Source organism: Cygnus olor, chromosome 3 (genome assembly GCF_009769625.2).
Source record: "Cygnus olor isolate bCygOlo1 chromosome 3, bCygOlo1.pri.v2, whole genome shotgun sequence".
Lineage (NCBI taxonomy): Eukaryota > Metazoa > Chordata > Aves > Anseriformes > Anatidae > Cygnus > Cygnus olor.
Window position 1 is genome coordinate 62,489,734 of NC_049171.1, and position 26,591 is coordinate 62,516,324.

The 26,591-nt window shown below is 43.2% G+C and overlaps 1 protein-coding gene across 1 annotated transcript in view; it reads right to left on the reverse strand.

The window, feature by feature from the left end:
* NHSL1 (NHS like 1) overlaps nt 1–26,024 on the reverse strand; it is a 166,684-nt gene extending 140,660 nt beyond the window's left edge. The window contains exon 1 of the mRNA XM_040551755.1: nt 25,650–26,024. Coding sequence (XP_040407689.1) covers nt 25,650–26,007 — 358 coding nt within the window. The 5' untranslated portion in view covers nt 26,008–26,024. The remainder of the gene's footprint in view (nt 1–25,649) is intronic.
* Between the last annotated feature and the right edge of the window lie 567 nt (nt 26,025–26,591).

Here is a 26,591-nt window from a genome sequence, read left to right on the forward strand (position 1 = left end):
AGAAATCTTACTTTATTGTATGTTATGGAAGGGAAATGACTGAACACCAGACAACATGATGTCCCTGGAAAGAGACTGCGGGAAAAACATCAGGGACACATACAGTAGCAAATTAATTAATTAAACTCTGAAAAAAAAAAAGCCTTGCATTTTAATTAAATAAATTAAATTTTAATAATTAAACTTGGCTAATTTATTTTGACATTAAATTTTATCCTTTAATACCATAAATAAGGCAAGTGCTACTTACAAAGCAGAACATGGCCAAAAAGCAATCTGCCTTGAAGATTCAGCAAGGATGCTTGAATGATTTACTGCTGTTAAGTATCACTATTATTTTCCATGTGTGGAGTAGATTCTTAAGGATATATATAGACAATCAACACTGGCAATATCACCTTTGTCACAAACAAATAAAAAAACAATCCACCAAGTTGGAGAAAGAAATGTGATGCTGTAGGTTTAGAGAAGCATTCGGCATATCATCAGCTGTATCCATGTAGCCCGCTGTCCTACCACTGAGAGAAAAGAACAGGAATCAATTGCTCATCCTCTACTATGTTCCCCGTAGAAGAGTAAAATACATCTACATGTCTTGACAGTGTCTGAAATTGTGTAACTACATATTAGAGTCAATTTTAGTTATCTAGATGAAGGAGACTTCCAGCAGGAAGGTACAATACCTCCACGCTAGGAAGTACTTAAATGATGAAAAATAAATGACCATACAAGTTTCAGCCAGAAAAACCTATCCCTCGTTGCATCTCATTTGTAATGGTATAACATGTACCGCATCTTTCCTTTTTTTGAATAACAGGCATCACTTACAAACCTTAATGTATTTCATTTGTAACATTGCTTCCTGTTCCTGATAGGGAAAGGAAAATTCATGAGGCAAATATTTAGCTCCAGGCAACAGGCCAGTATAGCAACAGAAAGTTTTACACTTGTGCCAAGATTTCTTGGTTTCCTTTTAAAATGAAAATCGTGACAATTATCTTGATGCTTTCTGATGAATCAGATCTGTCTATATGCAAAAAAGACTTTTTTTGTTTTCAATACACTATTTTACAAGCTTATTCACTTCCTTATTTTTTAAAAAAGCAGCTTATGTATCAATCTAAAAGCTAATATGCTTGCGTGAAAGCATTTGTAACCATCAAGCCACAGAGTTTTTCATACAGTAAACCCAAAATGAGAATTGAAAGAAAAAGAGAATTTCACCAAGAAGATGAATTTAGAAACACTTAATAATAATCATAAAGGTATTGTCTGCTTTGTTTAACACTTTCCAATCCACATGATGCATCGGAATGGCTTGTAGTGTCAATCCTTGATAACGTCAGTGTTTTAAAAAACATCTCACCACAAATTAAAACTTCAATTGAACTTGGAAAAAAAAAAAAGTACTTCACGTGCCATGCCCACGCTGTTTGCTGCCACCATTCTACATTTATGATTTTGTCGTTTCTTTGCCTCATCCACGCTTGATTTTTTCCAGGGTCTTCCCAACATTGCTCTCTTAGTTACTGTTTTCCCACCAGAGGTGGGAAATGGTAGATGATTCACTGGCAGGAACACGAACTCTGCTCAGTTTTCATCTCCTGCCTCACCTCTGTTCTCACAGTGAGCAGCAGTTTAAGAATGGCAAAGGTCATCCCAGCTTGCAAAAAGCACCAGTTCAACTCCACATGCCTTTCTGAAGCTAAAATTATTCTGCGATTCTTCAGTTCGCAAGGACTCTAGAAACTAATGTGTTTCCAACGTGCGTTGGTTCCCCTTGCTCTTGCAGCTCTTCCCCCAGACGCCTTTGCCTGGCTATCACGAATGCAGCTCTCGACCTGACTGCTCCCACTGGCCACACTGAATCCAAGAGCTCTGCGGGTACAAAAGTTCACAGCAGAAAGCAGCCTCTACGCTCAGGCAAGACCTTACCATTTCTTGGACTTCTGCCTCTCCCTGCTCTTCCCCTGCTGCAGGCATGCCTTGTGCTCCCTAGCCCCGCGCTCTGCAGGCTGACAGAGCAGCAGACAGGCAGATGTGTCTTGTTCAACTTAACGTCGTGCACAGGGCCCAAAGCCCATAATGCACACACCCCAGCCCCTTGGGCAGTCAAATTTCCCACTGCAGAATGACTGAAATTCATGACTGTCGGGCTGCGAGCAAAAGAAAAAAAAAAGTAGGTAAATAACCGCAGACAACTTGACAGAAAGCAGGGAGACCCTCGCTGTCAAGCAGCAGCTTCTCAGCTTTCAATCCACCTCCCTGCTGCAGACACAACACATCTCCACCACCACTCGTTGCTTACACAGCATGCAGAAATGTTATTTTCGGTAGAGGAGGAAAGTCTCTGAAACCAGATATTCGGCAGTTCTTCAACACGTGCTTGTAAATCTTCACAGTTTGTAAGTCCATCCCCCAAGACAGAAGACAGCCCCGAAGGAGCACGTCAAGCCCTTTTCCGAGGGAACCAGACGCTATGCAAAGCTCCTGTTCACAACAGGCACCAAGACTGTTGACCGCACTATGACTACAGATTTTTGTGATCCTTATTTTTGAAGCACGGCAAAGTGCAACATTCACTGAAAAACCTGAAACAATCTTGACTGCAAAAACAAACTGTTCATATAATACAAAAAAAAAAAGAATATATTTTCTCTCTTATCCAATACGTTACATTTTCCAAAGTTTTCTCCCATCTACACAGGAGGACCTACCACTCTACAAATGAATAGTCAAATTTATTTAACTGGTGTCTTAAAAAAAAATTCCATGGCAGAAAGTCAGGAGATGTAAGAACTGAGTACAAAAACAGGACTCATGGCACTGGTTTCTGGAGTTTTCTCAGCCATTCACTAAAACCTCCCAACCTGAATGTCCTGCCCTTAACAACACTGCTCATCTGTACCATACAGACACTGCTCACATGATGCCAAACTTGAGACCCTTGAAGCAGTTATTGAATCAGGTTGTACTGAAGTATTGACACTTGAAGCAGGTAATTTCAATAATTAGATCTTTATTCGTGCATTTGCTTTATTTTTCTATGCATGCAGTATTAGTCCAGTTACTGCAAAAATATCCAGTAGCAAGCTTCCTTTTCATTGTAAAAGTTTCAATTGATTGTAAACGATAAATCTGAATTCTACAAATTGATTGCAGATCAGTCCTCTCAAGTCAGAAGCCCTGGCTGGGCAGAAGAGGAACCCTGTGATCTTCTAAGCAGACCCTGCAGAGATCTGTTGTGGTAAAAACCACTGTTCTTCCTCAGAGAATGCTTCATCTGAAGCTGTACAAGGTTGATGCCCAAAACCAATCTACCAGGAATTGTATGCAGGGACGAACATAAAAGGAAAAAAAAGAAACAAAAACAGAATACAGTCTCTTATTACTACTGCAGCATTATATTATTTGTGGCTGAGTTCTATTTCTGTTGGCTTTTAAGTGGACTCATGTCATATGGTTAAGTAGAATTTCTATATTTGACCTCCCCTGAGATCACCAATTACAATTTTCTGGAGTTAGTGCATTTCACATAGCAACCGACAGTGGAGAAAACATCCTCCAGCAAAGACAAGCTGCATGAGACTTCCACAGACAATGTACTGGAGAGGGCAGGGACCTTTTCTTTTCTTTTTTCTCTTCTCTCAATCACATTCATTACTTTGTAGAACAGATTCAACCTATACTTTGGTAAGAAGATGCAAATTCAGAAAAAATGAATGGGTATTCCTCTCAAAACATACAGCAACAATTACTGGGAAAGGGCAATAAGCAAGGTTGGGCATGCTGAAATAATCATTATTATATTTCAGTCTCGGGAAGTTGGTCCTTCAGAAGGATCAGGAAGCAAATGTTTCAGCGTGAACAGATTATATTCTGGTTTTACACTCTGCTGCAGGAATTTATACAACCTCAGACACGATCATGAACTGAGAGGGTAGCACAAAAATCCTCTGCTAGCAGGAGACATCCTTGGGCAGAGCAGAACATTTGCTTTTACTTAAATGCCACATTCCGAAGCCTAAACCAAAGACCTCTGACATACTCCTCAAGTACCAGGTCTGGTACCGAGGACACCAATTCCCACCCACGCAAGCACAGCAGCTGACACCCCAGCACCATCTCAGCCAGGCTCTAAGCCCCCGCCAGTCCCTCTAATTCCATCTCCTGACATTTGTTCTGCTTGTTTGAAAACAAACACACACGCACATTCTCCCCTTCCTCCTCCCCCTTTTGCCACTTCCATCTGCTCCCTTTTAGGCCCCCCGCTGCTCTCCCCTTCCAGCACTCCCAGGCTGGCGCCCCAGTGCCGGACCGACCCCACTGTTACTGACGGCTATCTCTGCTCCCACCTGGATGCCTCCTTCCCTTCAGGCTTCCTGCTGCTCCACCAGGGCCTCTGCCCACGGCTGCCCACGGCTCTCCCACGACTCCCCAGCTCTGTCTTCACAGGTTACCGTCAAAGAGGAGCACAGGATGCAAAGACCCAAGCAGGACAGAAGCCCCTACTTTACTCCCCTTGCTTCCCGTATTTAAACCCCCTGATCTGGGGTATGGTGAGGTATGCAGCGGCAAGGGAAGCAGCCAAAGCCCCACACAGCTGAATTCAGTTACTGATAAAAAAAAGTGTGGCCTCGGTCCCCGCCCCACTGCCCACTCCCCATGACTTAACTCTCCGGCAGCCAAAGGGAAGCGCAGGGCAGGAAACTGCCCCAGCGGAGGATGCACCAGCCTCCTCCTCCTCCTCCTCCTAGCTTAGCTTTCGGCTGGATCACAAAACTCGGAGTCACAGCACAGGCTTAGGAGGGATTACTAATGGTAGCAAGGCTGAAATAGGAAATGGAGAGAGGCCTTGGTTTCAACAGGAAGAACCGAAGGAATGCACTCTTCACTGAATTGTTTGATGCTTCCTATTAGCTCACTTGAATCAGATCTCTTAGTGAATGCAGGGACACAGGAAGAGTTTATCCCTGTTTCTGTGGAGGATCATTGGTAGAGCTCTAATTAAAGTTCAAGACTTGTCAATCATACTCCAGTGCTCAACCAACTCTCAACACTGTCTGCATACGCAAGTTTAAAAGAGAGCGTGTATTTTCTTCTTACAAAATGCCACCACTTGTACTTTTGATGTACCCAGAAAGCTACAGAGAAGGTCAAAAGCCTGAGCCCCCAAGCCAGAGCTCTTTGCATTTTGGTTCTGCATTGTAACACGAGACTCTACTTACGGGTTAAAAGACAAAAATACTGCTGTCACTGTGAAACCTGTATCACTCTTCCTTCCATAGTAGTGGCCGTGGGCAGGGAACAAATGCATCTCACAAAAGCCAAGGGTTTTGACACAGTTTGACCAACGTCCAAATATTGGAACATTGGTTCATATCCAACACAAATCATTAAAGGTGAAAAACACTATAATGCTAGCTAGCCAGTCATCTCAGCTTTCATGGAGGCAACATTTGATCGGTTTGCTCGCTGGTACTGTGACTATTAATTACAGACTGGCTGGTTATAGTAAATTCACACTTACCCAAGAGAAGTCAAAAGATGTACTGTGCATTGATGATGCTGGTACCAAAAAAGTCCACATGATGCTAAAATCCCAGAAATCCTGACTCTAACTACATCACTGACAAACTACAACCTAAGCACTCAGGATCCGCGTTACGTATGACCAAGCATTAGGGACAAGGAATAAAACCACCATGAATTTTAAACATTTCCTTTGAATGAATAGTTTTCTATTGGAGACACTGAAAACGAAGGAAAAAAACATAACACGGTGTTTGGATTCTGTCTTGGGGTTGATTTTGAGAAATGCCTTCTTCATGTGAGTAGACAAAGTTCCAAAACATGATCATAAACCAAGCATCCCAGATAGACAACCCGCGAGTGTCACCAGCTTGACAATCTTAAGGCAGTTTCCCAAACTTTTTAAGACTTGCGTTAGAAATGAACACATGCATAGAGGTGGAATCAGATAAAAAACAACACTGATGAGAAGCAATTAGGCAATAACTATACACTGGGCAGTAAATAGCTACCCACTATCAATAGCAATATGCCTGCTCATTCCAGCACATCTATTAGGTATCACACAGTGCTGAGAGCTAAATTGTACATGTAGTTGTGCTTACAAACACCGTACAGAGCAAGTATGTGGAGCAATAACAAACTCCCCATCCCAAGGAGAAATTCAAAAGCAGACACCGTGTGCACCTCACAGAAAAAAGAGCTCATTTTAAGGGGCCTGACTGTTACAACCAGAACATTCCGAGAACACAAGAGCTTTTTAGGAAGCATCAATACGAAATGGAAATGTATAGAACAAGGGAAAACAGGATAGAGATGTGCAAGGGAAGAAAACAGAGAGGAAAAAAACAACCACCAAGCAGGAAGAGGAAACTTCATCTTAATGCAAAAGGAGATGAGAAACCAATGAATATAAGAAGAGCTAGGCAGGGCTGGACACAGAGAAGCAGCCCTCCCACCCCAGCTGCTGGGGAAGCAGGATTATGGGGAGTCCTAAAAGCTCTGAGTTTCCAGCAAAACAAAAGAGAACAACAGACAGAAAAAAAAAAAAAAAAAAAAAAAAAAAAAAAGACAAGTGCAGACCTGTCTGTTTGGACATTAGCACTAGTTTCTGGTTGCATGAAACACACCATTTATGAACAGCCTTTTAAAAAACCCTCTTCCATATCTATGAAAGCAGCTACAAAGAGGAAGGGGTATTTTTCTGTCTCCTACGTATATAGGATCTGGGAGGCATCTGTGTTGCTGTGCTCTGAACTCAATATCAGCTGCTTTCTGCCCCTGCCATGTAAGTCACAGGCTGCTGTACCAGGCTGAGAAGTTCAGTGACTCAGGTTTTTCAAGACACTGGGCATTTTTAATCACTGAGTTGTAATGCAGACTAACGTTGAGCAAAACTGGTTTAATTTGCATTTAATTGCAGCAGTAGATCAAGCTACACAGGTCTGGCATCAATTTCAATAGGTAAAACTAATGAATACCCAAGGTGTGTGAAAGAAACAGGAATTTCAGCTAAGAGAAAATTCCAGTCCATACAGACAAAGAAAAGAGACAGCAAGAGAGAGGGGATGTACAGAGAAACACGGGAAGCAAAGTTTTCCATTTTGGTATGCCAAAAATACTTGGCTATCTAGGTAAAGGAATTAGATTTATAAACTACATGGAACTGAGAACCCAGAATTGGATACACAGAACTTTTTATTAGTAACAGTTGGTATTATTATTAAAGACATGAAAAACATCACTGGACTAAAGTAGAAAAAATCCTGGAGCACTGACCAAACCCCACATTAAGCGAAACCAACTAAGTGCCCTAACTCCTAAGCTACAAAGCCTAGGGAGGCTTCTTCTCTAATTTCACGTTTTCTGGTGCCATGACCTCAGCTTCAACAGGAGGGATAGAAAGTGCTGCTATTTCACACCAGCCCAATGTCTGCAGCTTGTGCATGCTAACAGGCTTCAGTCTGAAGAGACCACTAAATGAAAGCTACCTGTAGTTGTCCTTAGAGAATTAAAAAATCTAGGAGGGAGGTATCAGCTGAGCTTAGGCCTTCAGGTTTAGCTTGCAAGGTAAGTTGCTGGACATCAAGTTGAAACTGCATGTCTTAACATCCTCCCAAGGACATAGTTATGCACATATGGTTTTACAGTAAGCAATGCCAGACAAAGAGTTCCTTCCAGGTTCTTTCCACAGTTATCTGAGCTTGGCTTGTTTCTCTGATCAACTACATGCTCCAGTGGCTGAAACTTGCTGAAAAGACACAGAAGCTGTCCTGAAACATAAGTCATCATAGATTGAAGTGTGCTGCAGTTTTATGCAGATCACCACTCCAACATCTAGGCACACACACTGTACTTGCCTCTGTCACTCTTGCATCGTATCAGGCAAGGAAGTCCTATTTATGTATTAGTGTGTGAAATAATTATTCTGTTTGGGAACATGCAGCAATCGTATCCATCCAATTTTAGGTCGAAACAGTGAGAGCTGAAGTATGAAGCTATTTCACAATCACGGCACAGATTCTGTTTGTAACTGTTCTAAAAATCCCAACTCGACCCCATCACCTTGTTGAAGGGAAGCTGCTGACACCAGTGCAGTGACAACTCCCAGGCTTGTCCCAGGGAGCACCTGGTGCCACCTCCCACAGCCTTGATTCAACGCAGGCTCCAACCCCTGCATTACCAGAGCCTCTCAGTGCTCACTATGCCACTTTGCCTCAGAAAGCAAAGCGAAAAGCCATCCAGAGAACAGCCAGATAACAACCATGTCTTAGCGGGGGGAGATATCACAGGCTAAGGGATAGAGAAAAAAAAAAAAAAAAGAATTTTCAAAGCTTTCTACTGATACAATCAAAGCACCCGCAAGCAGCAGGCACAGACTTCATTTAACAGGTGATGAAAGAAATGTATATTGTTTGTATGAAGGTACGAGGCTTCCATGTCAGCCAAGAAACCTGCACTACAGCATTTGTTATCAACTCTGTGCTCTAAACTGATACCGCACTGTTTTTCTCCCTCATATATTCTTCCCAGCGGCTTATTTTTCAAGAAGGTATAATGACTAACAGATGCCACGGCAGCACGGTCCTCAAGGAATAGTAATTAACAGGGGTGGGCTGGGTGGTTGGCCCCAGAGCCAGCTGGATGAGCTGGACACCCCTCAGCAGGGAGCGGGACGTCTCTGGCCAGACTGGGAGGCACCGAGGTGGAGCAAACCAGGACCATCCAGGTGCTTTCCACAAAATGGAAGAATTTCAGAATACTCACACTACTGACTTTGCTAAAAAAATTTAAAAGTAACAACTATAAAAACAAGCAAACAGTACGGAAAGCAAGGACGGGCTTGGTTAGCCTTCATAGCTATTCAGCTGAACTTCCATTATTGCAAGAATAAGAACAAGTACCTCAGAAGATTACAAAGAGTGAAGTTCCGGGCATGTAAATTAGAGTAATGCCTATGGTTGAAAAACCTCACTCTCATCATAAACACATGGTGCAGAGATGACATTCAGGGTTTCATAAATAAAAAAGCATTACTGTGGGGAATTACATTACCAAGAACAGATCTCAGCTAGCAATAATATGAATGACTCCATACAGGAGATCAGGCCACACAAGCTTATAGATAGCAGGCAGGTGAGAAGAAGGTTAGTAAATCTCATTTATTAATTTATTAATTACTTTTGAGCTAAAAATAATGTTTTAAAGTATTTTCTGTTGGGGGAATTGCTGTATTTTAAGGAATGAGTTGAGCAGAATTTTTTTTGTTTTGTTGTTGGTTTTTTTGTTTGTCCGTTTAAAGAAACCCTAAAAACATCACTACTATCGATCTGATCTTAAGACAATAATGACTTTCAAACGGTATTTCAAAAAATGTATTTTAGCTTAATGCACTTATAAACAGGGAATCATTTTAAACAGTGGTCTATCAACCCATAAGCTGAACAAAAATACTGAAAACATATTCATGCCATTAGCCACTCTACAGTCAACAAAATAGTTCAGAACATTTTATTCAAAGCCATTTATTAAAGAAAATGAGGCCTTATATTTAAGTATTTCAGTATTTATTATATCCTTTGGGAATGGTTACAGAAAGTTAAACTACACACCAACTTAGACCAAAACAACTAATCTCTTTTCATTTCACACTTTGTGCTAATTCTCAGCAAATCTGCATGTGCACATTTATTTTGGAATAGGATACCTTTCCAAAACATTGCCACTGGCTTTGAAGAGGTGGAGAAAGGTAGTGCCAACACCACGTGGTCATAAAGCGACGGAGAGCTGGCCAAGTAGGTACCAGAACTGGCTCCCATTTGATGGTTTTCTCTCAAGTGCCACTGTAACCTGGGGCTGCTCGAACTCACACTAACTGGCAGCAGCCCCACATGGCAGCGCTTGGCCATGCTTCCTCAAGTTGTTCAGCACATTTGCTTGCCAGGAGCTGCCAGATGCCCTACACATGTGCTTCACCGCCTCTGTGCCAGCCAGTGATTTTGCCTGTCCTGTGGAGTCACCGTAGCACTTTGTTTTGTCATTGCCTCGTGTTTTGGTATGCACACACACCAAGACAGAACAGCAAAAAGGAAATAGCCTTTTAAATGAATGCAATGTGGGGTAAAGTGTCTTTCCTCAGCATAACAAAAATAAAATAAATAAATAAATAAATAAATTTTAGGGCTTTATAAAATTCAGTTCTGTACATTTGCTTCCCCTTTTGGATACTGAGACACAGCCTGAAATCCACACCTCTTTTAAAGTCTTGACCTGATGTTTGAGACCACAGGAACCACCACTACTGCATGGCTTCAACTACAGTGAATTTTCCTCCTTGCTTCTTGTTACTCTTCTGCACATCTAATCAGCAGGTTCTGATATGGACCAAGTAAAACACCACAGCAAGAAGCTGCTGGTCACCAGCTGCAGCACTGCAAAAGATCCATCTTCCCCTGCAACAGAAAGGACAGCGCTGCCTTGCATGACTGTCTGCATTTTGTCTCAGTGAAACAAAGACACTGCACTGCATTCCTACATTAGCAAAAGTTCTCGTCTTTTTATTCCTAATAATCATCAAAGCCCTATTAGCACAGTGTCTCGAGGTCTGTGCTGTGGCTCTGACTGGAAACAATTTCTGTCTCTGAACACAATCTCACACTACTGCACGAAGCGGCCTGTACCACCAGGCAGACCACAGCACCAGCAAACCAGTCAGCCACGCTCAGTACCGCTCATCTTAGATTAGGCCTGATGTTATTTTTATTAGTAGAAATACTTACCTCTTCCCAGCATCAAAGAAACAGGTCTGCAGCTGAAGCAGGAGTGGTCCCACCAGCAGCCTACAGGACAAGTCTATCTGGGTTGTCACTTTCGTCAGGCAACTGAAAGTAGGGGTACTGCTGCCAGACATGGGATGTTGAGACCTGAAAGCCACCACTGCCATATAAACTGGGCAGAAATCATGGTTGCATGGTACCAGAAAAGACATTGACCCACAAGTGATGGACAAACAGAAGGGAACACGACTGTGGCAGTGCAGGCAGCCTGGGACAAAGTGAGAGCCCCGGCAGCCTCATCGTTCAAAGCTTTTTCTGAGGTAGCAGTGAGGGGGAACAACACAGGCAAGATAAACACAGGCTGGATGCCTATCTGGATTGGAGATCTCATTCTAGCATGTGTTCAGGTATGTTTTTCCTTTACCACAACAAGAGTTTTACTACATTTCCTTTCCACCTAACTACTGAAACTGTTGATTTTGCTCCCCTCCCGCACCCCGCAGCCAAACAATGCAAGGTATCCCGAGTGAACTCCAGCCCCAGTGCTCCAGGACAAGAATGAACCTGCTCTACCTCCAGCCACCTAGGGAAGCACACACAGCCAAAACTTCCATTTTCAGACAAAACCCCCAAAATTCCTAACTTCTTCTGTGATCTTCAGGGCCTTGTTATTAGTACAGATGCCATAAGCTTTCAAATTTCACTTGAGCTTTCTGATCATACTGAAAACTTCTCCATGGTCAGACCAGAGAAACTATTGGAAAGATTTTTTCAGTAAGTGTCTGTTCATTTCCAATTTCTGGGTTGCAAGCGAAAAGCACTGAAAGATTTAGGACTGATGTAAGTGTTAATCATCATGCTGCCAAAAAAAATAATCCATACTGAGGTACTCAGAAATAGCACCCTATCATACAATCTGAAGTATATTATAACATATTTTTACATGCAGCAGTTAGAATGAGCTACGCACCTTTACATTTGTTACTTTTTACTTCTCAACCTTAATCTAATTTCCTTGAATTCTTTCAACTTTTATTCTGCCAGAAGCATGAGGAACAATTTATAGCAAAGCCCCAAAGTATTAAATCAGTGGGAGTTAAACTCAAGGCCTCAAAAAATCCTGGACCCTGTCCTTACCTTAGGTGCTATGCAAAATATTTTTCCCATTAGCACTTTCCACATATAAAATTTCAAAAGCCTCTGCAGACATTCACGTCTACCATTCACAAACTTTTTACTGTGAATTCTTCAGAGATTCATATTGCATAACTCAGCTGGAGTAAGTATTTGAGAGCTATTAATCATTGGGGATATCACATATACCTCTTTTATGAAATTTACTTAACCGAAGTCAAAAAGCTTTTGACCCTTTCCACAGAAATTCTCAGACATACCGAAATTACTTCATAAGGTATGTGTACATTATAATCCTTAACCAGTTTCTGTGGTAAAAACTTCCTTCAATTTGTTTGCAAAGGGCTGCTAGAATTAATCAAAGTGGGGATTTTTGAGAAAGGCTTTTGAGGACTGTTGAAGCAGAAGGAAAGATTTCAGCACAGGAATTAATCAACAGACTAGCGAGACGGCTTCCAGCACAAGCTGGATTTGAAGGAGCAAGCATTAATCACAGTGCTGCAGAGAGTGTCTTTGGGCATATGAGCAGGTGAACAGGTAACCCGAGGCAGCTTTGGGCCGTCCTAATATCGATCATTATCGAAGTTATTGATGTGGTGAACTTCTTCAGTGCACCTAAATGAAATGTTATGATGATAATAAAGTATTAATTTCATGTAACACTGGGATGAAGAACAATGCCTTGTATTTCAAAATCTATGAAGTATTACAGGGAATAATGCTATTATTTTTATTGTTCATTAAAGCTGTCTTAATTTTCAAAATCAGTCCAAGTCAGCAAAACAACAGGCATTCAGAGAGGTTGTGGAGACTATTTCCAAAATCATTGTATTATAGAAGATCCTACAAGCTTACAGTACAAGAGAGCTGGTCATTATTAGAGGTCTCATAGGGATGCTGGCAACCCTGAGCACCCTAAGCATCACCACTATTCATAGGATCTCACCCACAGCATTTTATCTATTAAGGATTTTTGACTTACTCTTCTTCTAAAATTCCCTCCAGCAAAACAAAACAAGTTGCACTTTTGCCCCTCCCATTCATCTGGGTTTTATAAATAAAAGCCTGTCAAAAAAACTGGCAACAGTAAAACATACACAATAATCTAACTTGGCTGCAAGGTGGCTGCAGAGGACAGACCCTCGTTAATTCAATGGGACTGATGTTTGCCTCCCAGGCTAATCTTTTTTCATTTCAATCCGTCCATCTCAATTTGTGCCTTCTGGTCTACCCACTTTACCTTCTCCATCTGCAGAAGAAGAAAAAAATAAATAAAAAAGCAAAGGAAACATCAAATAATTATGGCAGCACAGACAGCCACAATACCCACTTTCTGATTCCAGGACACCCCAGACCGCTGGCAGAAGTCCACAGCACCAGACCCAACATGCCACCGCTCACCCCACCACTGCCGTCCTGCTCTTATACCATAGTCATTACAAACAGTAACAAAGCTTGATTAAAAACTCAAGACTTTGGCTTTGAGAAGTCCTGGGTGGTGGTGGCCTTAGCAAAAGAAAAAAATGTAGAAGACATTACAAAAATCAATGGCTTCACAGCAGCATAGAAAACAGGATGTATTCCACAGGCTATGACTATTCTCCTTAGGTACACAATAGGGGGAAAAAAAACATTCATTATGCTCAAGTATTTACAGCCAGACTTCTCAGCGAACCCCATTTTTGCAAGGTTTCACAGTAGAAAGCAACAGAGGTGCCAAATACCTGAAATGGCAAGCTTATCCACTGCATATTTCCCAAAGGTGCTACAACAAAAATCAATTTACATGTACAATTCAAAGAGAGTGTAGGACAAGAGAATTCTGATGCAAAACGGTGATGTAGTATTTAAATCTCTTAATTTTAGAATGATCTGATAGTCTTTTGAATTGACATCTCAAATTTGAAGTTTTATTCCAAGAACTTATACATAATATCTTTCATATGGCAAAAGTCCTGCCAAGAGTTTTAAATATAGCTTTATCAAATGCCAGTTTGGCTTCCTCCATGTGAATTTGGATACTTTAACTAGAGTTTATGAACTTTCCTTGGGGGAAAAAAAAAAAAGTATAATAATAGTTTACTATTGTGTGTGTAAGTAATATTTTATGTAAAGTACCAGATAATCCTGGAGTCTAAGTAAAAAAAGAAACATTTTAAAATAAGTGATTTTTTTCTCCAACAGCTTTTATTTAGCCCTTAAATCACAGGTTTCATTTAAAGCACCATCATGTGTACAAAGTCCTGCCAATTAACTCAGCCTAAAAGGGCGCTTAGTTAGGGGAAGGATAGGAAAATACATTCATTAACAGCAACTCAGGCTACTGAGGGACTACTTTATTCAACCTACTGCTGCTGTGGATGATGAAAAAGATGTTTTCTGTAATTCTCAATGGAGTTCTCTTGGTTGTCTCCAGCAAAATGAAGAACAGAACTATACAGTATCCTTCCTAACCTGCTTAATAAAGCTCCTGGTGACAAGCAAAAAAAAAGGCTATTGTTTTAATGTAACCTAGATCCTAGACAGTTTCCAAAAACCTAGCCAAGAATCTTTGTCAGAATTTTGAAAAGGAAGCTGGTACTGAAATTCTTGGGCATGCATTAGGGTTGTTCAGGACGCCTCCTGCAAACACCGAATGCTTTCCACTCTGAAAGAGACATTGCCAATAGTATCTGTAAGGTGAGACAGCGGAAATAGCTTCCACTATCTCCACTGGAGGTAGTTTCCATCCTTTTGATCACTAAGTTTATTATTTTGTCCTTCAACAAAAGCAGTAGGCATTTTTTTGCTGAGACTATTAAAGTTATTCCACAGAAGCACTGCAAGGTCGTAAGTCCTCCTGTAACTAATTATGTGATTTTTGGCTGCCAGCTTTGCTACTTGATTAACTAATACTTTCCCTTACCCAACCATTTTCCAACAAATGTGTTAAGACATTTACCTAAGGCCGCAGAGTACTCCATCTCTCTTGTTCAGGTTGCCCATCCTGAGTGGACAAATTACCACCCCTCTTGGCCAACCTTCTAGGAAGGAAGAGTCTACAAGCACTCCTGTTTATACTACTTTGCCAAGAGCCAATTGGCACAGACTGAAATAGAAGAAATTCCACTCAAACAGAAGGAAAACTTTGTTACTGAGAGGGTGATCAAACACTGACACAGGTTGCACAGATAGGTTGTGGACACTCCACCCTTGGAGATAATCAAAACCCAACAGGACACAGCCCTCAGCATCCAGCTCAAGCTGTGCCTACTGTGTGTAGAGGGTTGGACTAGATGATCTCTGGAGGTGCCTTCCCACTTCTGGGAAAGTATTCATATTTATTTTTATAAGCCACTAATAATAATATAAATGAAAAATATTTATGTGTATAGACATAACTAGTGACAAAACCAAGCACAAACATGCCAAGCTGACATGAGTTCAAATGAAGACACGCTTTTGTCCACTGTGACCTAATTCATTTTTCTACTGGTTGTACCACATAATGTATTTAAATCATTCAAGTATTTGATGCATTAACCTGCAGTACATTATGTAGAAAGCTAAACTATGTACTCCTCATTCTCCTGTTGACAAACTGTAGCAATTTCCAGACTGCAGCAAGTTTCAAAACTTGCCAGCAAGGTTACTAACAGCAACAAAATGGTCAGTAAGGAAAAATCTACAGTATTATGTGTGCTGGGAAAAGGGAAGGGAGAGGAGGAGAACATGCTCTCTGAGAGCAACAGGGCCAGAACAACACGTCTCAAACCGCACACCCTCCCATCCCATATACCAGGCTTTCCAGAGGGGTCATCACGAGTTACAGAATTTGAGCCAGCCTCAGCAACGAGTGGGAGCAGGCCAGATAACGAGCACTGCAGACGGTTTTGGTCTTCCTTACAGTCACATAGACATGATGTCTCTGTAGCAGATACAGAAAAAACAGGCTTTTGTAACGTGACGAACCAAAGAAACACCAAGAGCTCCGCGTTTTTGTGGCATTCCTTGCCTCAGGCAAACACTCAGCGGATTTCTAATTACCTGCTCTTCATCTAGACCTCAAGAAGGCCCATAACTATTTTGAAATGTTGGTTTCTTCAACCCAAGTCTTTTCAAACCACGTTTCACTGAATTGATATCTTCTAGCTTGCTTTGTGTGCGTTAAGACTAGGCTCTTTAAGGGCAGAGAGCCTTATGCTCACAGCTAAATCTGCATTGTGGGTGCACTACATAAATACTTTCTCATGTTTTAAGGAAATTGGTAAGAAGGCTGACACTGCAGCTTCACCGTCCCTCAGGACAAGAACAGCGTCCCTCTGCTCCATGCAGGGGACATCCAGCTGAATGGCCCTGGCCCACTGATGGCCACCGAGACAGGGCAGGGCAGGAGACCTGCCTCACGTTCACCTCACTTCTCCAGCTTTCCTTCCTTTCCTGACTAAAGGGGATGATTATTGATTACAACCCTGCATACCATCTATTATAATTATGATATAATTATAACTGTCACTATAATTTCAAAATCAGCTGCAATAATCTGTTTACTCAAACCACCATCATTAGGATCAGCGCTTGCCTCCCCAGGATGAGGTCAATCCTACGTGATGCTGCGGGGGATTTTCGCGAGCATGGAGGCAGGGCTGCGGCAGCACACCTTGCACACCCAGAGCAGCCACATCTTAGTAAGTTCTTTCTCATATGTAAAATGTTAAAGTTCCCAGACTGCAGATGTTGTTCCTCTGCTGCACAATACATGGCCTCTATCCTTCCAACACTACAAATCAAAATAGTGTAAGACAGACTATAACTATACACTTTGCTGCATTATTTATCATTTATTCATTAACATACATTTCAATCTTACAGAGTGACTGTTTCCAGAAATTTGGATTCTTGGATGTTTTCACTGGCTACTGCATATATTGGAAGAAAAAAAAAAAGAAAAAAAAAAAGAATTTCAGGAAAAATTATTTTATTTGCAACAGGTCCAGAAGGGAGAGAGAGGGAAGAGGAGAGGGAGGGAAGGAGGAAGGGGAAGGTAGGCAGATCTTGCTGTGTAATCAAGCAAACTTTGCATGTCCTATATTTCTTTTAAATTGAAAATCACATGCCGCACCTAATAAAAATAAATGCTTTACTTGAACTTTGTAAGAGCTTGTTCCCATTTGCTGGTAGTTGGCCTCCTTTTTTCTAATTCAACATTTTTAAGCACCTCCAAGAAGCATGTGGCTAATATTTTGTGGTTCAATTTTTAACATTTAAAGATTCTGCATTAGTCAAACTTCACTTGGTTTTTCAAGCCATTTTCAAGCCATTCGAACAGATTCAGTTATTTAGCCCCAACTATATATTTAATAGGCAGGGAAAGCCAACACCCTTCACTTGGGAGCTCTTTCCTCCCATACAATAGGAACAAAAGGTGCCACTAGAGATAACCTACAAAGCACTCCTCTCAGGTCCTGCTGAGCTTCCCATAAGAGAACTCCATCTGTTGCCAAAAGCCAAAACTCGCCAAAGTAGAAAACAGAAGACAGATGTCCCTTTGCTAGAAGAAAGGCTAAGCTTGCTTTCTTACTCAACCCCAGACTGTTGGGAAAGCTTATCAATGTGACAACTGACCTAGAATAATATATGTAGTAAGCCAATGCATGGCAATATTTATCTCACCACTTAGAAGTTGATGAGAGCTCTTCTGTAGCCAGCATTTTGATTAGGAAAGGGAAAAACAACAAACAAACAAACAAAAAAAAAACTTAGGAGGAATGAAGAGAAAATGTTCACGTGTAGAAGCCTCTTGTATTCATTTTCCACTTGGCAATTCAACCAGGAAAAAAAATGGAAAAAAAAAAAAAAAGAAACAGTCACTATTACTCAGTATGCCTGGAATCCCTATTTATTGCTAGTAGAAAAATTAAGTGGCTCAAATTTTCAAATACAGTAAGCATCCGTAGTTCCAATTTACTTCAGGAGGCATCTGCCATAGTCCTAATGTCTGAAATGTGGGAGCTAAGTCACTTAAAAAATTACAATCAAAATTTACTTAGACTAAAACCTGATTACAGTGAAAAGAACATCCAATCAACTAACTTAACAGGTCCACTCATTGTCAAGATATTAAATTCCAGATTAAAACAGGCCTGCTGCTCACATGCAGATTAGGGAAATTAAACACACTGAAACATGAAAATGTCGTTTAAGCTCAAAAGTTACAAGAACTCAGCCACAGAGCTAAATTAAAGTGAATTCCTATGAGCTTTTTAGTTCAAGTAATACCTGGATATTCCTACTTCAACCACTGTAATGGTGTAAATGGTTTGCTCTTGATTTATACTACGATAGCAGAGCAGCAGGTGTCTCTGTGTTTGGTAGGGAAGCATTAAAAATTTAGTTCATAGGAAGTCTTCAGTTGAATTCTTATGTATAAGTAGGAACTGACTACCAACTCCTCAGGCAGCTGAAAGAAAAAAAAAATGAAAAAGAAGAAAAAACAACAAAAATCCCATTGTTATTATCAAGATCTCAAGACCTTTGCACCACAGCAATGTGCTGAGGCCTGAAGCTTGCTGCCAGGAATGCACGCACAGGCTTTAGAAGAGACAGATCTTCATGGGGCTATTGCTTCCAGATATTTTATTTTTTAAACGCTTGAAAACCAGCACAATGAACTGGTTCAGTCATTGAAGGGACAGATTCAGACAGGATTAAGACTGCCACTGCACCACAGCCCCAGCTGGGAAGGCCTTACGCTGGGGCAAACACCCAGGGGTACGAAATGGAGGGCTGAGACAGGGTTGTCATGAGAAAGCCAGAAGCTCCACCAAATCTCACCCCATTTGTCTCTGTCTCTCCTGCCCATACCCTCCCAACTACTGGACACGCAGAGTGCTGTATGTCAGGATGGGGAGATGCCCGCGGCCTGTTTTATCAGGTACGGTATGGCCTGCAAGGGGCAGGACGGCCATCACAGAGTGCCCACACCAGGAGCAGGATGGGTGCTGGAGATGGAGTACGTGCTCCACAGAGTACATGTGGGGTCAGAAGCCTGGACTACTACAGAGAAGGATGAAGAAAAATAAAACAGGCCTTAACCTAAAAAAAAAACAAACACGTAGACCAGTGTCTCTGATGGGGAAATTGCCCAGAGGAGTTATGGCAAAGTAATTACTCTGCGCTGACTCTCTGCAGGCATAACTACTCTGCCTCGAGATTGCAAGGTGACGCAAGCTAAACCACATTAAGCAGGGCCTTAAACGCTTGTATTCTAACTACTCTTAATTGTCAAAGGGCAAGGAAATCTCATACGGACCGTGCTGATTAAAGGACAAGAGACCAATAAATAAATAAATAAAAACGACTTAACATAAAGCGCTGTAACTCCCAAATGACAAAGAAAAAAAAACATGACAGCCTGCAGCTAGAAGAAGCCCTGCCCAACTAAAACACAGTCCGATATAAATACAAACAACTTGCCAAGTCCACCCACATTAATCTGCGCTTAACCCACAGGTACCAAGATATTTTTTTTCCAGTCTCTTAAGTGGCATGTCACCCAGGCTCTCTGGTACCGCCATCCAATCAGCAGATTTCATATCAAACCTGCAGCCAAGAACAACATTTAATTACCATGTTTAATTGATCTCGTTAACTGTTAGGATGGACAGCTTTGATCTTCTCTTCTGATAACTAGTTTACGACTACAGAAGAAACTGTGACTTTGCATAATTGCCAAGCCTTCGATGTGCATTTTTTAATTCCTCCTATTTCTCAATTGCCCTTTCTGCTTGTACTGCACTAACACCAGCTCCTCAGGGGCAGCAGTCAAAGCAGTTTTGGAAAAATAGGATTTCAAAACGCCAAGCATAACCATACTGCTACCTCTCCCTTCCTCTTTTTCTCCCCAAGGCAAGTAATCCTCTCCCTGAGTAAGAATTACCACGGTAGACCTGGCCTTAGACACGTTAAGTGCAGCATCCCATGGCTGCCATGGCACCAAGTGCTTCAGAATCAACTCTGCACGTGTGGCATCGTCTGCTCCCCATCCCCCTTGGAAACCTCACTTGAATCTCCACTAGTGAGAGGCTGGTTTCAACTCCAAGGCAGAGGTTTTGAGGAATTTCAGCGGCTTCCACTGTGTTGTTTTATGTTTGTTATTAGGTTCACCCAAAAAAATGCCTCTTCTGCAGGAACTTCATATTAGCAGCTTAGGAGAGAAGCCCACAAGACCAAGATTACTAGCTCTCACTGAACCAAGCTGAGATTGTGCCAATGTGGATAGGAAGAGAAACTTCTGAGGACATTTTATTGTTTCCTTAAATATTTAGGAATGCTCAAAATAGATCTTAATTAAAAACAACCAAATATGAGTATGTTTAATTCATTAACTACCTCTCCCAAACACCGTTTTCCTGAACGATCAAGCCAATCATAAGATCTACAGAAATAAATCTTCATAGGTGTTGTATAATAGGTTCTGAGCAACACACAAAGCAGCTCTAAATTTCAGCCAAAGAGTGTCAACTGTTTTCAAAACAGCAAGCCAAATCCTCATCAAACTGAATTCAACTGGAGCTTTGCCACTCAGCAGGACAGCGACTTGGCCCACTGTCCCCATGGGAAATCTTTTTCTAACTCAGGCTTTCTTCCTGCTTATTTCAAGCGAAATCTCCTTTGGATCAGGTTGAATTTCCACAGATAATTAGTCTTGCACTAGCTAAATAAAAGAAGAGTTATATTGCTGCTCAGAAGCAATCTGAATAATTACAACAGGGTAAAAGAGAAAATTCCTTTTTCTTCTTCTTAGGCGAACTTAGCAATTAACTGTTTAACATGGCTTCAAGTTGCTGCTGAATCTTCATATTTCACAGCTACAGAGAGGAGAAAAGCACCACAGTGCATGGTCACCTGAAGCATCTGTAGAGTATCGTAGCTGAACAGCAGCTCCCAAATACCCAAACAGTCAAATGTTTGAACAGAACTTTTCAGATGAAAGCCAGTCCTTTCTTGCTAAAGCTTCAGCACAACATGGTTTGTGATTTTTTTTCTCTCCTTTCTTTCTCTCCTTCTTTTTTTTCTTTCTTTCTGGTTGGGTTTTCTAAAGAAGGTTTCTTCTTGCTCTTCCAAGATGATGGATATCTCGTACCCACTTTCCTTACACTAGAAGCTACGGAAAGCCCAGAAAGTCAGCCAGACGGTTCATCTCCTGCCTGCTGCCGATACTGTCCTGAATAACGTTCACTTTTGGTGGCTAGGGATGGAGGAGGGGTTTCCCTAGGAATAAGCTGAATAAAGCTTCCTGTTCAGCTAAAGCAGGAAATGTGCTCCAGGACTGCCTTACACACAAAGAGTGGAAAATACTTACTAAACAAAATAGCAGGAGATGAAGTGTAAACTGGATTGTCCTTACATCATGCAGACAAATGGAAAGCCATGCTCCCCATCCCCCTCACTCTCTTTCATTAATGTGCTTAGACATGAAAAAACATATACATATGCATACACTTTCCGCATGAACATCAAATGAGTATGCTCTGTGCCTTTAAAAGCAAACACCGAAGGATTTTAAACAACAACAGTAATTAGGAGGTAGCATTTCCTCCCTCCCACAGGATCAGTTTCTTCTTGTTAGGAGAGGAGGTACAACTGGCCAAACCCTATCCTACTACTGGCGAAACTGAACCAGAAGTTGTCATTAGGTTAACCTCCCAGCATTTCTCTCAAAACATCTCTTCAGAATGACTAAAAATAAACAGCATAGAAGAGGGAAGGGACAGCCTTCCAGTCTGTCAAACCATTAGGACTCAGAGAAAAGAGCAGCAATATTAATTTTTGCATAAATATTTGCTGATGGTGAAAGACAAGTATTAATGGAAAAAACATCCTTCGGTGTTCACTATAGAAACAATGACTGTTTAAGGCCTCACAGCGTTTCCCAAGAGCAGACCCTGTAATTCACGCCAGGTTTCTCTGCTGCCATCACACACCTTTTGATGAGCTCTGATCACTTCAAAGCAGCGCTTGTCCTCACCCACCCTGACATTTAAGAATGGAAAGTGATGAAAACTACATCATTTAATGCTAGGTCACAAATACAGATGCACAGTGCCTAGAAAATGAAAAGCTGTTAAGCAAGCTCTATGGTGCAAACCATGCTGCGGTGACTGTGTGCTGGAAACGTACAACAAAGCACCACGCAATGCACACAAACTTAATGAAAACCTGATGAAAGAGCGTCGAAAATCTACTGAATCTAATTAATTCTCTAGATGAGGCTACTGCACTTGAAGTCAGCTCACAAGCACTGCATGCGGCACTTCATTTTCATAAACCACCTTGAGCCATCAGTGCCTCCCACCACTATGAGTTATAAACCAGTCATCAGGCCCACAGGGACGTGTCTCAAATTTTGATGTCCCTTCTTATGGCACAACACCCTGCTCATCATGCAAAGCTCAAATAAGTGTCAGGAAAGCATTTCACCAAATGGCCTTACAAATATCCCCTAATTGCAAGAGGGAGTCAGGCACAAGTCTCTAAGCCGTGGGTCATGAACAGAGACTTCTCTGCCACCGTCGATGTAAAGGTTAAGACAGCCAAATGAAACCACAGAGAGCTGAACCTTTCCAGTGAACCCCATCACCAGTGGTGGACCCTGGAAAAAGCAACCATCACTGAGATCCCATACAACTGAAAGCTACCTTCAATATCCTAAAGCATATGTGAAACTAAACTATCTGAGTGTACGCGGCACACCAGTATAAAACACTTGGAAAACAGGCCTCCCAGTTGACAGGCATTACAGAAATCCAGCTAGCATTGACAGATGAGGAAGTTTCCCCCTTGTAAAGGTCGCAAGCATTCAGCGCCCACTGCAACAGAGGACATTATCAGCCAGACTGTGAAATCAGAAAGTTCTCCTGCATGTGGTGGAGTGAGGGGATGTACCTCAACGCTTTCACTAAAGCGTGTCAAAGAGCTGGTAACAGAAGAGAAACAGCAGAGATCGTTCAAGACGTAATCAACTACTAAGAGACTCATACGTAGTAACTACTAAGAGCCTCATATGCAGAAACATACATCTGACAGCAGCACCTAGAAGCATAGGGATCCTACATGCATGCAAGGACATGATACAGCCTGACAGGCAAGTAGTGTTCCTGACTGTGCAGAACAACCCACCATAGACAAAGTTTTGTTGACCCATATTTGAAGTTTGCCTGTTCTCTGGTCCTTCCCATAAAAGATCACGCTGGGATCACCCAAGAAGCTTTGTTTCCAAGAGGAAATTATTGTCTGGGCCGCACAAAGAGAACAGAAAACATTTCTGCAAGTGGAAATTACCCATGATTTGAAAAGCAGGTGTACAGGTCCTATCCTCTCATCCTGAAAGCCAGACCAGGATATTTAAATCATCTGATACAATGTTGTGTTTCTCCTGCCTGTGTGCCACAAGAGGTCCAACAGTTAGTAATATTTTCCCTCCACAAGAAAACATTCACGAGCAAGCATCTGTTAAATGGGAAAGTAGCTTAATTCATTTACAACCCTTGTTCCTCTTACAGTCCCACTCCAGCAGTTTCCTCCATGAACTTTCTGTATCTTCAGAAATGGAAGAAAAAAAAAAGAAAAGGAAAAAAATAATAATAACACCACCCTTGCCATTGTTCCCAAACAAAGCCAGCATAATTAAACCAAACCATTCTTGTTGTTTTGGAGATATTTCCCTTTAAAGCCAGCAATGGGGTTAAATCTGCAGAGAAGCCTTGATGGCTGCCATTACAGAGGACTTCATGATGGTAACTACAACTCATCCTGCCCTGTCCCCTTGGCCCGATTACAATATGAAGAAAGCATGCACCAAGAGAACTGACATGTCTTTACGTGCAACTTCATGTCAACATGGTTAGCCTACGTATCAATTCCTTGGGCCTGATACACAAATAAAGTAATCTTGCTTTGCAAGACGGCTGTATTTCAAGCAATTTAAAAAAAGGTTAGAAACATCTCACTTATCAAAGTAATCGAAAATTAATGATGAATTCTTTGAAAAGTAAATATTAGCAGCAGCAGCAACGCAACTGTTAGGTAGTGAAATGAAATTTGACAGCAAAGACTACCAAAGAATTTAAAACCACGTGGGGAAAGGCAAACATAAGAACTGCACCCAGTTTTGGGAATTGCCATGACAAGAGGAAAGATCATTACATTAAAAACAATAACAAGCTTAGCTCAAAGAACTGAGTTATAATAATAATAACAATAAATAAGTAGCAAACATGTAACTTGTGCCAAATGATGACCAAGAGAGAATACAATAACCAAATGTCTGACACGTGCAAAATGTCAGGGTTTGTACAGTGCAGCACTAGCCTCATTTCACTGTTCTTTTTAGATGTGTTGCATCACTTTATTGCAATAAGCTCCCTATTTAAACACAGAGATAAATAAATTCTGCTTTATATCAGGGTGTCGATGTAATACAGCACCTTACTGCAGGTATCTCCAGCAGGAAAACATTCATATTTTAAGTCTGAACGCACCATGCTATGCCATGCCATGCTAACATAACACTAGCGGAAAAGAATATATCTGTCTTGGTGAGGAGGAAAAGCTCCTTGAGTTTGGCAAGCACTCACACAGTACCAAGAAGTCAAACATGCTATCGCAAAACTTTAGCCAAACGCTTACTAACCACAGAAATAGCCTTTTGGTAAGAGCGATGACAGTTTCCTCCTTTGGAAGCAGGGGGGAATCGACTGAAGTACACCATAAGGAATGGTATAAGGAATAATTCTGCAATGAAGCAGGCAAGTTACCCATACCGGGTCCATATTCTTTGAACCCCATCTATGAAAGGCCTTCCTTCCCAAATTTGTTGGCAAGTATGCCATATGCAAAGCAGGTTATCTACTTCCATTGAAATGAAGCCTATCAGTGGTCTCGGGGCATCAAGCCTGTGTAGGCTAGGCTTACACCTTACGCACCTTCTGTGACTCGTGACTGTTTCCAGCACACTGAGACAGCTAAGCTGATGCTGAAACCCATCTTTCACTTACTCTGCGGAGAGCTAGGACATGCACCAACGAAACTACGTGTAGCAGACCCAATTTTTGCATGATCCTTTCTCCCGAGTCAGACCAAGCTGGGGAAAGAAACTTTCTGTAGCCACGTGCAGCTGCACAATCACTTCTGCACAGTCACTTCTGAGGGACGATTTTCAGGCCGATATGGGAACTTAAGAAAAACCTCCCCGAAGTGTCGCTATGTCAGAATGCAAGGCCACGCCGGGACCCTGCTGTCTGCGCCCCGCACGAAGTTGCAGCTACGAACTCGGGATCAGCCTGCACGCAGCAGAGCAAAGCAGGAGCTCAGGAGAGCGGAGACGCGCGAGCAGCTGGGAACTCCATCCAGCCTTCACTTCACCCGGCTCTCCCCGTGCACACACAAAAGAACTAATGGGGCAGGAGGGGCTGGGCTGTCAGGAGCCTGGTTGACCCCAAATCTAGCACAAACCCATATCAGCACGGTGGGGTAAGCCGGGGGGCATCTCCCGGCGCGGGGAGCGCTGACAGCCCCCCGGATGTCCCGGGGCTGAGGCTTGGGGGCTGAGATTTCAGAGCTGAGGTTTCGGGGCTGAGATTTCGGCCGGGCAGAGGCACTGCCAGACCACAGCGACCTCAGCCCCCGTCCCCCCCACCCCCGCCGCCCCCCCCGAGGCTCACTCACGGATCTTGACTTTGCGGTGGTCGAGGCGGGCGAGCAGCGCCTCCAGGGCGCCCAGGCGGCGCTGGAGCCGGGCGTTGCGGTGGCACAGCGAGTCCGCCTCGCTCAGGATCCCTCCGAAGATGTCCCCGGCGCAGCGGGAGAGGTCGGAGAGCTGCATGAGCAGCGACACCAGCGCGTAGGAGCTGACCTGCTCCAGCGCCCCGAAGAGCGGCACCGCGCCCCGGCGGCCCCGGCCGCCCCCCTCGGCAGCCCCGGGGGGGTCCCCCGGCCCCGGGCCGCCCCGCTCGGCGCCGTCGCCGCCGGCCTCCTCCAACCTGCACAGCTTCAGCGGCTCCAGGGTCCGCAGGGGGAACGGCATCGCGGCCGGGGGGCGGCGGGCAAAGCAGCGGGGAAGCGGGGGCGGGGGGGGGGGGGGGAAGGAGAAAGAAGCGTCCCCGGCGCCGAGAGCCTCCCGAAAAAGTTCCGAAAAAGAGGAGAGGGAAGGAAGGAGGGAAGGAGGGAAGGAGGGAGGGAGGGAGGGAGGACGACAACAACAACAAATGAATCAGGGCGGGCGCGCTACGCCAGCCGGGGCCGGCGGGGAGCCGGAGCCGCCCCGGCGCAGGGGGAGCCCCGCACGGAGCCCATGTGCGGGGGCTGCCGGCACCGCACCGCACCGCCCCGGCGGTGGGGAGAGACCCCGAGCAGCCGCGCTGCCCGGCGGCAGGGAGACAGGAAAGGGCCCGGGGCTGTCCCCCCCGAAAGTGGAGATCGGGGCGGGAGGAGGAAGCGTGGGAGGGGGGGCGAGGAGCCCTGGATGCGGCCACAAAGGAGGGAAAGCGGCCGGAGAGAAAGAGAGGGAGGGGAGGAGGAAGAGGAGGAGGAGGAGGAGGAGGGAGGAGGAGCGGGGAGGGGAGAGAAAGCCCGGAGCAACCCCACCTGGGGAACCCCGGCGCCGCTGCA